Source organism: Perognathus longimembris, chromosome 7 (assembly GCF_023159225.1).
Source record: "Perognathus longimembris pacificus isolate PPM17 chromosome 7, ASM2315922v1, whole genome shotgun sequence".
NCBI lineage: Eukaryota > Metazoa > Chordata > Mammalia > Rodentia > Heteromyidae > Perognathus > Perognathus longimembris.
This window is the reverse complement of record NC_063167.1, coordinates 62,109,755-62,122,199: the sequence shown is the minus strand read 5'-3', so window position 1 is coordinate 62,122,199 and position 12,445 is coordinate 62,109,755. Positions and strand designations below refer to the sequence as shown.

Below are 12,445 nucleotides of genomic sequence, written 5' to 3'. Positions count from 1 at the left end.
ATTTTTGCAATTATTACATGAGTGTAATGCAAAAACATCTTTGGGATGAGACTCAAATTTGAACATGAAGTTCTTTAATGTTTCATACATACAACCAGAAAGTCATTTCATTGCAACATTTTTAGTCTATCTGCATTTTGACAGTTACCATTGTGTGAGATCAGGTGTGGAATTTTCCACTTTTATCAAGTGAGAACTCAAAAAGCTTCAGATTTTGAGAGAGCTCCAGATTTTGGGTATTTGGATTAAAGGTGTTCACCTTAAAAAGTGTTTTATTTTTGTTTACTCTTATCAGTTTGTTATGGACTTCTTTCCATGTGTTCTTAACATGAGGCATGGTGACTCTACCATCATTTTTCCTGTTGTTTTCAGAGTAGAGAAGACTGTAGTAGAAGGTCAGCTAGGCTTCAGAGAAAGTTCTGACCAAGTATTGTGTAAACAGGACCTCTAGAATAATGAAATAATTCAAAACTTGGACACTAAGCAATCTTCTAAGGCAAGTTTTATAGAGAGTATGAAGTTAATGGAATCAGAGAGGTTCCATATCTCTAAATGTAAGGTTCCATTAAAAAAATCTTTACCGGGCTGGGGATATAGCCTAGTGGCAAGAGTGCCTGCCTCGGATACACGAGGCCCTAGGTTCGATTCCCCAGCACCACATATACAGAAAACGGCCAGAAGCGGCGCTGTGGCTCAAGTGGGCAGAGTGCTAGCCTTGAGCGGGAAGAAGCCAGGGACAGTGCTTAGGCCCTGAGTCCAAGGCCCAGGACTGGCCAAAAAAAAAAAAAAAACAACCTTTACCATCCCTTCCCTAGCCTACATTAACCATAGTGGTATTTAAAAAAAAACTACAATTGGGTCAAATCACATCCTAGTTTCAAATTATTGCTATTATTATTATTGTTACTATTCTAATTGTCAGTACTGGGACTGAACTTAGGTCCTTTCATGTTTGTTCCCTTGGCATTGTTGCTCAAGTTTGGTGCTCTACTACGTGAGCCACTGCTCTGCTTCTGGTTTTTTGGTGGTTAATTGAAGATGTGTCTCACACTTTTCTGTCCAGGCTGATTTTGAAACATGATCCTCAGTTCTCAGACTCCTGAGTAGTGAGGATCACAGCATGAGCTACTAATTGTCCAGCTTTAGCTTCAAAATTAGTGATGGCTTCTCATTCAACTTGGAATCAAACCTACAGCTCCCTATGGGAACTAACACCTGCTACACTCACCTCTCCACAGCTCCATCCCTAGTTCTCTGTTCTAGTATCCTTTCTGTTACTGGAACAAGCCAGGCTCTGTCTTGCTTGGATTCCTTACTGCTTGTTTGGAGGCCTGGAGTGCCCTCCCCTTCCTGGCATCTGTACTCCAACTAGTTCATTTCTCTTCAGCAACTTCAGCATCTTGAATGTACCTCTGTGATAAGCTTTCCTAAAGTGACTTCATTCCATCTTCACCATCTTTACTTTAACTAGAATTCTCTTGTCTATGTTTTCGATGTGTTGTTTAGCTTCCCCATAAGGAGGTGAGTGCCATGTTGGCAGTAGCTAAGTCTGTCTTGTTCATTGCTTTACCTCAGAACCTACCTCAGGGCCTGGCTTGCTTCAGCAAATATTCCCTGAAGAAATGAATGAGTCAAGGAGGGAGCCTAGCTCCTTGATGTTCTAAAAGCCTTGCCTTTTTACATGATGGTGTCACATTCCTGTAATCCCTGCTACTCGGGAGGTAGAGGCAGGAGAGTGCAGAATTTGAGGCCAACCCTGACAGAGCTAACAGAGACTTTGCCTCAGAAACAAAATATGAAACCAAAGGGGCTGGGAGAGAGGCAAGGGACAAAGTGCTTGTCTGGTATCCACATGGCCCTGCGTTCAATCCTCAGTAGTAGAAATACACACATGCTCAGAGGCCACCCCCAGTGATACTTAGGATCTAAAACCAAAGAACAGGTATATTTAAGTGTTGTTTAGACACCAACTACTTGTGTGACATTGAGGAAGTTTCTTGCTGCGGTTTGTTCATCTGTAAATGGTAACTATGGTACATATCTCACAAGGTAACTTTGAAGGTCAAAGCAGGGCATTCAATATGAAGACACATAAGACCTATACTGCACTGTATATACTGGAGTGTACTGAGATCCGGAGGACAGACTGGGTGCCAGGCCTGCATAAGGTCCTGACTGCTCCATGTCACACACTGCCTGCCAGGAAGGCACAGCCCTAACCTGATGGGGCCCACCATGTGCAGCTCACACCAATTCTGCCACATGCTCTTCTGACCATGGCAGGTGCGAACCTGCAGCCTTCCTGCCTTCCTGCTTTGGAAAGCACCAGTGTTTGGTCACACAGTAATAAAATAAACGTTATAGGAGGTTCGTTCCCATTAATTCTATGTATAACTGTTTCTCCTGAAAGCAATTATGCTGTTTCTTTCCTCCAAATTCTTCAGTGTGCATATCTTCCACAGAACAACACTAACTACTGTATAGTGTTCAAGATAAGGAGTTAACTTTGGTGCAACACTACAGTCTACAAGCCTGCTCCATACATCATCAGTTGTCCTAAAGTTTTTGAAAACAAAAAATATTTTGTCCCCACCCCCTGCTGTCAGGATCACGTGTCACAATAAGTTGTCAGATTTTTATGGTTTCCTTCAATCTGGGCTAAGGTAAAGTTACTTGAATATGCATTTCTTTCTTTTATGATCTTGAATTTTTGTGGGTGTCAGTCCCGGGGCTTGAACTCAGGGCCTGGATGCTATCCTTGAGCTTCTTTGCTCAGTATTGGCCTTCTACCACTTGGTTTACAGCTCCAATTCTAGCTTTTCTGGTAGTTAATCGGAGACAAAGTCTCATGGGCTTTCTTGCCTAGACCTGGCGTTGAACCACAATCTTCAGATCTCAGCCTCTTGAATAGCTAGGATTACAGGTATGAGCCACTGGGTGCCTGACTGATCTCTCTCTCTCTCTCTCTCTCTCTCTCTCTCTTTGGTGTGTGTGTGGTGAGGGGAGGGAGGTCTAAGGATTGTAGTGAGGGCTTTATGAATGCTAGGTAAGTGCTCTAGTTTTAAAGCCATGTCCTCCACACAATCTGGACAAATACAGTTTGATTGTCTCTTACTGTGAGGGAGCCTTGCTGTTTCCTCATGCATTTGGGGGCAAGGGTGCACAGAAGCACCGTGTCCTCAGTTCATCTTGTGACTGGGATGTTAGCTTTGTTCACGGAAAGGTTTTCATCTTCTTGTTGTAAGTAGTATTTTTTCTGGGGAGATGTTTTGAAACATTTTATGTATCCTGCTACTTTTGCTCATCAGTTTGGGCCTTGAATTGTGAAGTAGTCCTTTCTTGTTCTTCTACTGCTCTAGATTGTGTTCACTTAGACCTGCAGGCGCTTTCCAGTGTGCCCCAGGACTGGAAGCAGCTCCAATTCTTCACACTGGAATTTTATCGGTAAGTACACGCTCAAGGCCTGTCTCCCAGGTGATGAGAGTTGGGGGAGCAGGGAGAGTAGACTTGTCAGATTATGATAACGCACACCTTTTCATATATTTTATTTAGGCTCTTACAAGTTGAAATCTCCTTTCACCTCAAAGGCATTGACCTACAGGCAATTCAGTCCCACGAGTTACCAGATTGTTATGTCTTTCGAAATAAGGCAAGTGTGTGTGTGTGTGTGTGTGTGTGTGTGTGTGTTCCTTGAACTCAAGGCATGGATGCTGTACTTAGACTTTTTTGCTCAAGGCTGGACTCTACCACTTGAGCCACAGTTGTACTTCTGGCTTTTTTGGTAGTTAATTATTTATGAGTCCCATGGACTTTTCTGTCTGGGCTGGCTTCAAACCACAATCCTCAGATCTCAGCCTACTGAGTAGCTAGAATTACAGTCATGAGCCATTGTGCCCAGCTAAATGTTTGTTACACTAGGCTACTTCACATATTCTTCTATACCCCTTTAGTAGGTAGAAAGTAGAAATCACACCAACTTATATTTGGTTGTGTTTACTAATCATTTGTGGTGTCATTGTTGTAGAGAGGCTGCTACTTCTATAGATGGAGCAAGTAGGTCCCAATTTATAAAAGCAGATGTATGACTTGAAAATAGTTGTCAGATTGCCCTTAACCTGCTATTCCTCTATGACATTAAAGGAAATATTCATGGTAATGCTTTTTTCCAGCTTCAGAGGAAGGTTTTTGTAAATGATTTTGAACCACAAGGCTGAAACTACCCCTCTTGATCCATTGTGAGAAGGAGCTGTGTTTTCTCTTCTTTATTTGGGCAGGAAGCTCAGGCAATAGAGGCTGCTCACCGCCATGGGGAGGGCAAGCTGCTTCCTGATTTCCTGCAGTTTCTGTCTCCTTTCTTTTCTTTTCTTTTTTTTCCTTTTTCTCTCTTGTTCTTGTCTGCAGCTATAACAGACTACAACAGATTGGGTGATTTATAAACAAGAGAAATTATTTCCCCCACAATTCTGGAGACTGGGAGGACAGCGCAAGGGGCTACCTCTGGGGGAAGGCCTTGTCATGTCTCAGAATGGCCAAAGGCATCACATGACGACAGAGAGCACACATGAGCACACATGAAAGAACAAAAGAAGGCTGTCTTTATGGACAATCCACTCATGATAACTAGCATTGTCCATAGTAACGACTGATCCACTCATGAAAGCAGAGCTGCCAAGACCTCACCACCTCTTAGTAGGCCTTACCTCCTCATCAAGTTTGCATTGGGAGTCAGAGGACACCCTGAAATTGCAGTATGTGACAGGGGAGCACATCAGTGGCTGAGGAGATGGTGGTTAACCTCCCTGTGGTGAGCAGGAAGTGCTGGGAATGTCTAGAGTGACAAGAACAGAGATAGGAGAGGAGCAGGGAGGGGTTGGCTTCACAACGTCAAGGGCACTGATGGCTCTTTTCATAATTTGGTAGACATTGTGCCTTAAATCAGATGCTTTGGGTTTTTATTTTCTTTTTAATTTATCCTTTATATTTCTCTCTACTTAAAGTTCTGAAGGCTTGAGGGAAATACTTCAAGGGCTCCTCTAGGGGAAAGGATTTGGTACAGAGATCTGCCCTAGCTGCTAGATATAGAGAAATGGGACTGATAGGACTTAACTCTTTGGATTCTGGTTTGGTTTTTGTGATGGTGTTGGATTGCAAATAATGTGGCTTGTTTCCAGTGCTCAGAGAGGTGTGGAGTTGATCACCCCCACATCCAGCTCTCCAAGTTCTTTCGTTTGTGAAATCTCAAAATTGTTTTAATATGTCCACGCTACAAACAACTCAGTGTACAGCTTATGTCTTCTATAAACTTTACATGATTCAGATGACTAAAATAAAGTTTTTGATGTGGAAGGATTAAAGGCAATTGGCAATCTTTGTTTGGAACAATGCTGTCATTTCTGAAAGCATGGTACATACCTCTGGAAGTGAACAGAATATTCTAATAAAAACCTAAGTTTTTATGTCCAAAGGACTAAATTGATAAAAGGTATTCTTCAGTTCCATTCAGGGGAATAATTAAAGGCAGTGTCTTTTCTTGTCAAAGACTGGTACATTTTTATTTTAGTTCTTGGGACTAGTCAGCTACTTTGCTCCAGGATTTCTCTAAACTAGACAGTGGAAATCTACAGTCAGTAGGACTTCCTGTACTTACCCTGCAAACAATTTTCTTCATAAACAATAGAAAATTGTGAAGAAATCCCATAAGGGGGACATTCTCAGCAGTATGATTCTCTTTGGATCAGGCTGAGTTTTAAAGCTCAGTTGCTCTAATATGTTCTATCTCTTGCTGGGCTATAACCTTTCACTCTCCTTGTATCTTCAGATTACCTTCGATAATAAAGCTCATAGTGGCAAAATCAAAATCTACTTTGACAGTGATGCCAGTATTGAGGAATGTAAAGCCTTGAACATGTCTGGATCCAGTGAGTATGCACCATGCCTGGCCCCGGGGCCCATGGATGGGTTTTAACACTTTAGCTTGGAATTTGGAGAATTTAAGTGGTTGATTTGACTGATGATAGGAAGAAAGGGTTCTTGAAAGCCATAGCAAACATTTATAGTTATATACTTCTGTTTATACAGCAATTGCTTATTACACATCTCTTGAGGAGAGGTAGTGGGACTGGGAGGTTAGGAGCACAGGTGTTCAGTTCCTGGGTTAATTTACCATGCCTATACTTTTGAACTCCCTTCCTTCCTTCCTTCCTTCCTTCCTTCCTTCCTTCCTTCCTTCCTTCCTTCCTTCCTCCCTCCCTCCCTCCCTCCCTCCCTTCATCCCTTCCTTCCTTCCTTCTTTTCTTTTCCTTTCTTCTCTTTCTTTCTTTCCTGTAGGTACTAGGCCTGGAGCTGTCCCTGAGCTTTTTTGCTCAAGGCTAGTGCTCTGCCACTTGAGCAACAGCTCTACTCTGGGTTTTTGGAAGTTAGTTAAAAATGAGTTTCATAACCTGTTTTGTTTACTTAAGAGAGTCCCAACCTTTCTACCTTTCAGTTGTAAACTATAGCCTAATGCTTTTGATTTTTTTTTAAAAAGTTTTCTGTATCAGAATACAGTTTTTGTTTTCTATGAAAACTGGTTCTTCTCTTGTAGACACCATTTTCTCTCACAGACACCTATCAGATGTGTATATTCCAAGTCCAAATACAGACTTCAGATATTAGAATCAACCTGTGGGTTAAACTTGTTGCCAGAATAAGAGTTTCTTAGAACATTGGGATCTCGGGCTCCCTCCTGTGGCCAACAGCAAGAAGCACAAGCCTCCCAGAAGGCTGAGAAGAGTCGCTAACATGCTTGTGCTCCGTCACTAGGAGAATATGTATTTAAAGTGAGGGACGGGAAAGCCTTAAAGGCTGAAAGTTTAAAAACAATTTTAGGAAATAGGTTTTCTCCCTTGTAGGTGAAGCAATCTGGTGGGCTGATATGACCCTGGTTTGGGGGAAAGTGAGACAAGGGCAGGGGTGTCACCTAGTGGGCTCCTTATGCCATTTCCAAAATATTTGGTGGTCTTTTCACACCCTTGCAGCTTCCTGTGCCCCTGTTTTGCCTCAAATCAAAGATTTCCTCTCATTTGTAAATTTCATCTAGCCTTTTATGAGGTTGGACTATGTTACTGATTACTTCATCTGACTTGAATTTATAAGCAAAGTAGTTTGTGGAAGAGTAAGTGGACAGGAGTCCCCACTGAGAGGATGTAAAATGGTATTTATCACAGGGAAGGGGGTGGTAAATTTAGGAGGCCAGAGGTGGCCTTTGGAAGGGTGGCATGGAACACATGGGACTTCCTTGGTCATATTTCAAGGTATCTTTCTGGGTTCTACAAACCTAAATTTGGAGGTCATTCCTGTAGAATAACATAGTTTCCAGGGAGTAAGAAAGTAATTACTTTGTTTATAAAAATACTAAAAAATGTCCGCACTGCCTTACATATGAAACTGTAATCCCTCTGTACATAACTTTGACAATAAATAAATACATTATTAAAATACTTTTCAAACACAAAAAACTACTCTTTTCAGTAATTCAAGGGAAATAATAAAACAAAGAGAACAAACAAAATCCAGGTAATCCTTGCTATTGAAAAGACTAAAATCTGGGGACTAGTAGATCAAATCATCCTGGGCAGAAAAGTTCTCTAGATTCCATCTCAAAGCAAACAAACAAATAAAAAGACACAACTGCTTTCCAGAGTGATTGAACAAGTTTACACTCCCACCAACAATATAGTAGGGTTCCTTTTTGGCTATGTTCCTGCCAGCGTCTGTTATTTTTAGTTTTCTTGATAATGGAGATTCTTACTGGGGTGAGGTGGAATCTCAATGTGTTTTTGATTTGCATTTCTTTTATGGTCAGTGATGTTGAGCACTTCTTCATGTGCCTCTTGGCCATTCTCATTTCCAGAGTAGTCTCTCTTTAAGTCTTTAGCCCATTTATTTAAGGAGGTAGTTGTTTCTTGGAGGATTTGTTTTGTGGGCATTTAATTTTTTGAGTTCTAAGTATTTGTTAGATATGAGGCCCTTGTCTGTTGTATGGCTAGTGAAGATCTTCTCCCAATCTGTGGGCTTTCTATTTATCTTGAAAGCTATGTCCTTTGCCCTGCAAAAGCTCTGTAGTTTGATGCAATTCCACTTGACCAACCTTTCTTTGATTTGTTGGGTTTCTGGGCCTTTATTAAGAAAGTTTCTACCTGTGCCAAGGAGCCCAAGTGTTTCTCCTATTCCTTCCTGCAGTGTTTTCAGGGTACACAGATGAATATTGAATGATAAAATACTGAGCACAGCTGAGCACTGGCAGCTCATACCTATAATCTTAGCTACTCAAGAGAGTGAGGTCCAAGGATGTCAGTTCAAAGCCAGCTCAGGCAGAAAAGTCTGTGAGACTCTTATCTTTGGTGCTTAGCCGGAAGTGGAGTTGTGGGTCAAGTAGTAGAGTGTTAGCCCTGAGTGCAAAAGCTCAGGGACAGTGTACAGGCCCCGAATGACCAGAACAGGTGTGACACACACACAAGCACAATGAGTGTCTGGTATTATTGTTTTCCTAGGGCTGCTCTAGGAAAAAACTTGTGTCACCTTCACAGTAACGTTATGAGGTAGATTTCATTATTGTCACCACTTAGCAGATGAGGAAACAGAGACTCAGAAGTTAAGTAGCTTTCCCAATGCGCCCCACCTTCTGAGTGTACCTAGGCTGTCAGGCTTCAGATGTCATGTTCCTTCCTGCACTTTCCTGCCTCTGTGCTTCATGCTGAGATGTCTCTGAGGATGTCATTGTGAAGTTCATGGCTGTCACACAGAGGAGAGTGAAAGAGACCATCCATGTGTATAGTCATGGGGCTCTGAAAAGATATAGGCAAGACTTAGAGAGATGGGAATTTCGTCCAGCTTTTTGTTGTTTTTTTTTTGGCAAGTCCTAGGCCTCGGACTCAGGGCCTGAGCACTGTCCCTGGCTTCTTCTTGCTCAAGGCTAGCACTCTGCCACTTGAGCCACAGCGCCACTTCTGGCCGTTTTATGTATATGTGGTGCTGGGGAATTGAACCCAGGGCCTCATGTATACAAGGCAAGCACTCTTGCCACTAGGCCATATACCCAGCCCCTCATCCAGCTTTTTAATCTGAAGCTTGATGATGAAACGAATGATCAGAACCTGTTGTGTGTAGGGAAGAGGCGCTGTCCCTGGCAGAGACACCAGCATGAACCAAGTTCCTGAGACAGGAACAAGGGCTGCAGGGGAGATAGAGAAAGAAGGTGGGAAGCAGACAGGCGAAGGAATGTTTGAAATGTGGGATGTCACCATGAGGTTTGAGAGAAACGAAGAGTATAGGTCCATCTCTCTTTGGCATAGATTCACTGGGACTGTGTATTTCAAATAAAAACCCAATTACCTCTCTCCTTCCAATCATCTTCTACTCCAAGAAGTTCTTTTCCTCTGTGTACAGAAAAGCTCCCAGAGAGATTGAGAATCAGAGTTGAGGATTCTGAGTGGTGGTGATTTTTATTTTGTTTCCTTTTCTTTATTTTTGTATTGGTCATAAGGCTTTGAACCAAGGGTCTGGGTGCTGTCCCTTAGCTTCTTTTGCTCAAGGCTAGTGCTCTACCACTGGAGGCATAGCTCCATTTCCCATTGCTTGGCTTTTTCACTTAAGGCTGGCTCTCTACCACTTGAGCCATAGCTGTGTTTCTTGCTTTTTGTGGCTAATTGGAGATAAGACTCTCACAGACTTTTCTGCCTGGGCAGCTTCAAACCATGACCTCAGCCTTCTGAGTAGCTAGGATTGCAGGCATGAATCTGCACAAGGCTGAGTGGTAGAGTTTGAAATGCAGACTGGATGTCCACTGTTAATGGTTTTTTGTGAAGAAACTCACAGTATGTTAGAAGTTTCAACCATTTGAATAGAGAAAAATGAGTCACATTCTACTGTATCCTCTTCTACAGTAAATATTTATAAATTATTTTGGTGCATTTATTGACTGTTCGTATGTTTTTAAATGTATTCCTCTTTACCTCAGTAGCTGTTTTCACTTTTTTTGTGGACTTGGAAATGAATGTAGTGTAAATTGTTTCTGAATTTACCATTTCCTTTTAGCTGCAGACCAAACTTTTTATTTCATTTACATTTCCTTTCAGTTGTCCATTTTGATTGAAGGTGATTCTCAGTGGAGGTGTGTTTAACATTTGCTTTCTGTTTTGCTCTTTAGTTCAGAAAAATACTCAGTATGTCCTGCTCTTTGATGCATCCGTCATTGTGATTTGCCTTGCATCTCTTATCTTGTGCACAAGGTCCATTGTTCTTGCTCTGAGGTTACAGAAGGTAAGTCTGTTTGCTTTAACTCCTTCCCCTCTTGGTCTCCATTTCAAGGCTCCCTAACTGATGTTGGGCTACTCTGGCCTTCTGGTACCCCTGGACACAATAATTTCTTTAAGTGATGGCCCTAGGTGGGACACTAGTCAGCTTCCAACATAGGAAATAAGAAAAAGCTCTGGTTATGCCAGAGCAAACCAGATCATTTTCCCCTTAAGGCTGAGCTAGGGAATATATTCAGGTGCTTTACGGTGGTGAACTCTTGAGCTTTTGGATATTTCCAGAATACATGAGACTTTTTGGCTGTAGGAGTGATCTCAAAAAAAAGTAACAGCGTGTGTAGGTTTCATCTTTTGTCTTCAAATCAGAATTCATTTTGACAGGGAAGGATGGATGGTAAATGGTTTCTAATGAACTTAAAATGCTTTAATTCTATTTTTAAAATAGTTGAAAAATTCTCCCCAAGTTTCATCTGACCTTTTTACCTTTGGGGTTCCAGGGGGTCTATGCTGTAGCTCCCCACCGATCTTCCAGTTGTGGCATTCATGATAAGTCCTGCTGGAATCAGAGGACATGGGAAGTTGTGGGAATGCCTTTGTGAGCAAGGATAGTCTTCATTCTGTTTTCCTTGATGGAGAACTTTTGTCAAGTTGACTTGTAAATATCTACCCACCTCTCTTGACTGCCTTCCAACCTTATTTTATTTGTGCCTGTACTGGGGCGTGAACTCAGGGCTACATGCTCTTGATTAGGTTTTCTTCTCAAGACGAGTGCTCTGCCACTTGAGCTATATCTCTACTTGCACTTTTTTTCTGGTAAATTGGGCATAAGAGTCTCACAGGCTTTTTCTGCTCAGTGGCCCTCAGACCTCAGTCCCTGAGTAGCTAGGATTCCAGGCATGAGTCTCCTATGCCTCCACTAACTTGGCTGATATTCTAAGCCCAAGGTTAAGGTGCTGTCTCTTCCAGCAGAATGGAGACAACATAGAGAGCACTCCTGCAGGTCCAGGCTTGGGTCCTCTGTACCTCAGTTCCCTTAGCTGGGAGACAGGACTTTCTAGTTCCTAATTTACAGGGTGTTGTTGGTTCAGATGAATTGATAACATAAAGTGTGTGGGACATACTATGTGTTAGTTGTCCTGATGAATGTTGGTTCAAGTCAGAGCATAGGTCTTTAGTTTTAGTTTAATTAGCAAGTGTACAGATGATGGAGGAAAGATCATTTCACACATGTGAAATGATCCGTCAGTAACACAGGGGGAGAGAGTGCTTTATAAGAAATAATTTTTAAATACTTGCTGCAGAAATTTCAAAATGTCTTCCTGAAGAAGTACAAGCAACAAGTGTGCGATGCCAACCAGTGGGAGTTCATCAGTGGGTGGTATGTCCTGGTGATAATTAGTGACCTGATGACCATCATTGGATCCATCTTAAAAATGGAAATTAAAGTCAAGGTGAGGGGCAAGGCATTTGCAATCACTTTTGATTCTTTTGGATGACCTCAGGCATCTCCAGGTATAATGTCCTTCCCGAGGGTAGTTTGATTCTCACTCTTGCTCTTTCCTCACACCCACACAGTAAGCTGTCCTCTTACCTGCTGCCTTGGGAAGGGGATACGGCAGCTGGAGGTCTGTGCCAGCCCTATGAGGTCTCTAGGAAATGTGTGGCATCTTCACAAGAGTAACTGAAGTGGGAGATGATCGGCTATTGGGCTTCACGTTTGTTATAGTTGCAAAAAGACTAAGTGACCCACAAACCAGTCAGTCCCCCTGAATGTATGTGTGCCTCAGTGGTGACGATCTGTGATGCTGGATGCCCTGATGGATGGGGAGTGCATGAGCCCTTGGGTATCTATGGATGCTTGGCCTGCTGTGCAAATGAGCTGATTTGATCTCGGGACTCATTTCTGATTCTTTCTTCCCTCATGCTGTGGCCCATCATCATTGCCAGAACTCATCAAGGCTACAGCACATGCATTGCCCCATCTTTGCCTTTCTTGGCTTCTCTGGCCTGTGTTTAGCCTCCTTGCTGCTTTCTTGTCTTCAATGTTATCTCAATTAAAAAAGATTTAAGTAGTTGTACAAAAGTGCTTCAATTTAGTGAGTCAGATGAGTGCCATGCATCTTGCCTGTTCCATGTCACCCCTGCCCTTGTGC

The 12,445-nt window shown here is 42.4% G+C and overlaps 1 protein-coding gene across 2 annotated transcripts in view; it reads left to right on the top strand.

Annotated features, from left to right (window-relative positions):
• Mcoln2 (mucolipin TRP cation channel 2) overlaps positions 1 to 12,445 on the top strand; it is a 53,839-nt gene that overhangs the window by 28,091 nt on the left and 13,303 nt on the right. For both annotated transcript variants that reach the window (XM_048351679.1, XM_048351678.1), the window contains exons 5-9: positions 3,360 to 3,444; positions 3,553 to 3,649; positions 5,819 to 5,918; positions 10,187 to 10,299; positions 11,594 to 11,743. In XM_048351679.1, the coding sequence (XP_048207636.1) occupies positions 3,360 to 3,444; positions 3,553 to 3,649; positions 5,819 to 5,918; positions 10,187 to 10,299; positions 11,594 to 11,743 (545 nt within the window). The remainder of the gene's footprint in view (positions 1 to 3,359; positions 3,445 to 3,552; positions 3,650 to 5,818; positions 5,919 to 10,186; positions 10,300 to 11,593; positions 11,744 to 12,445) is intronic.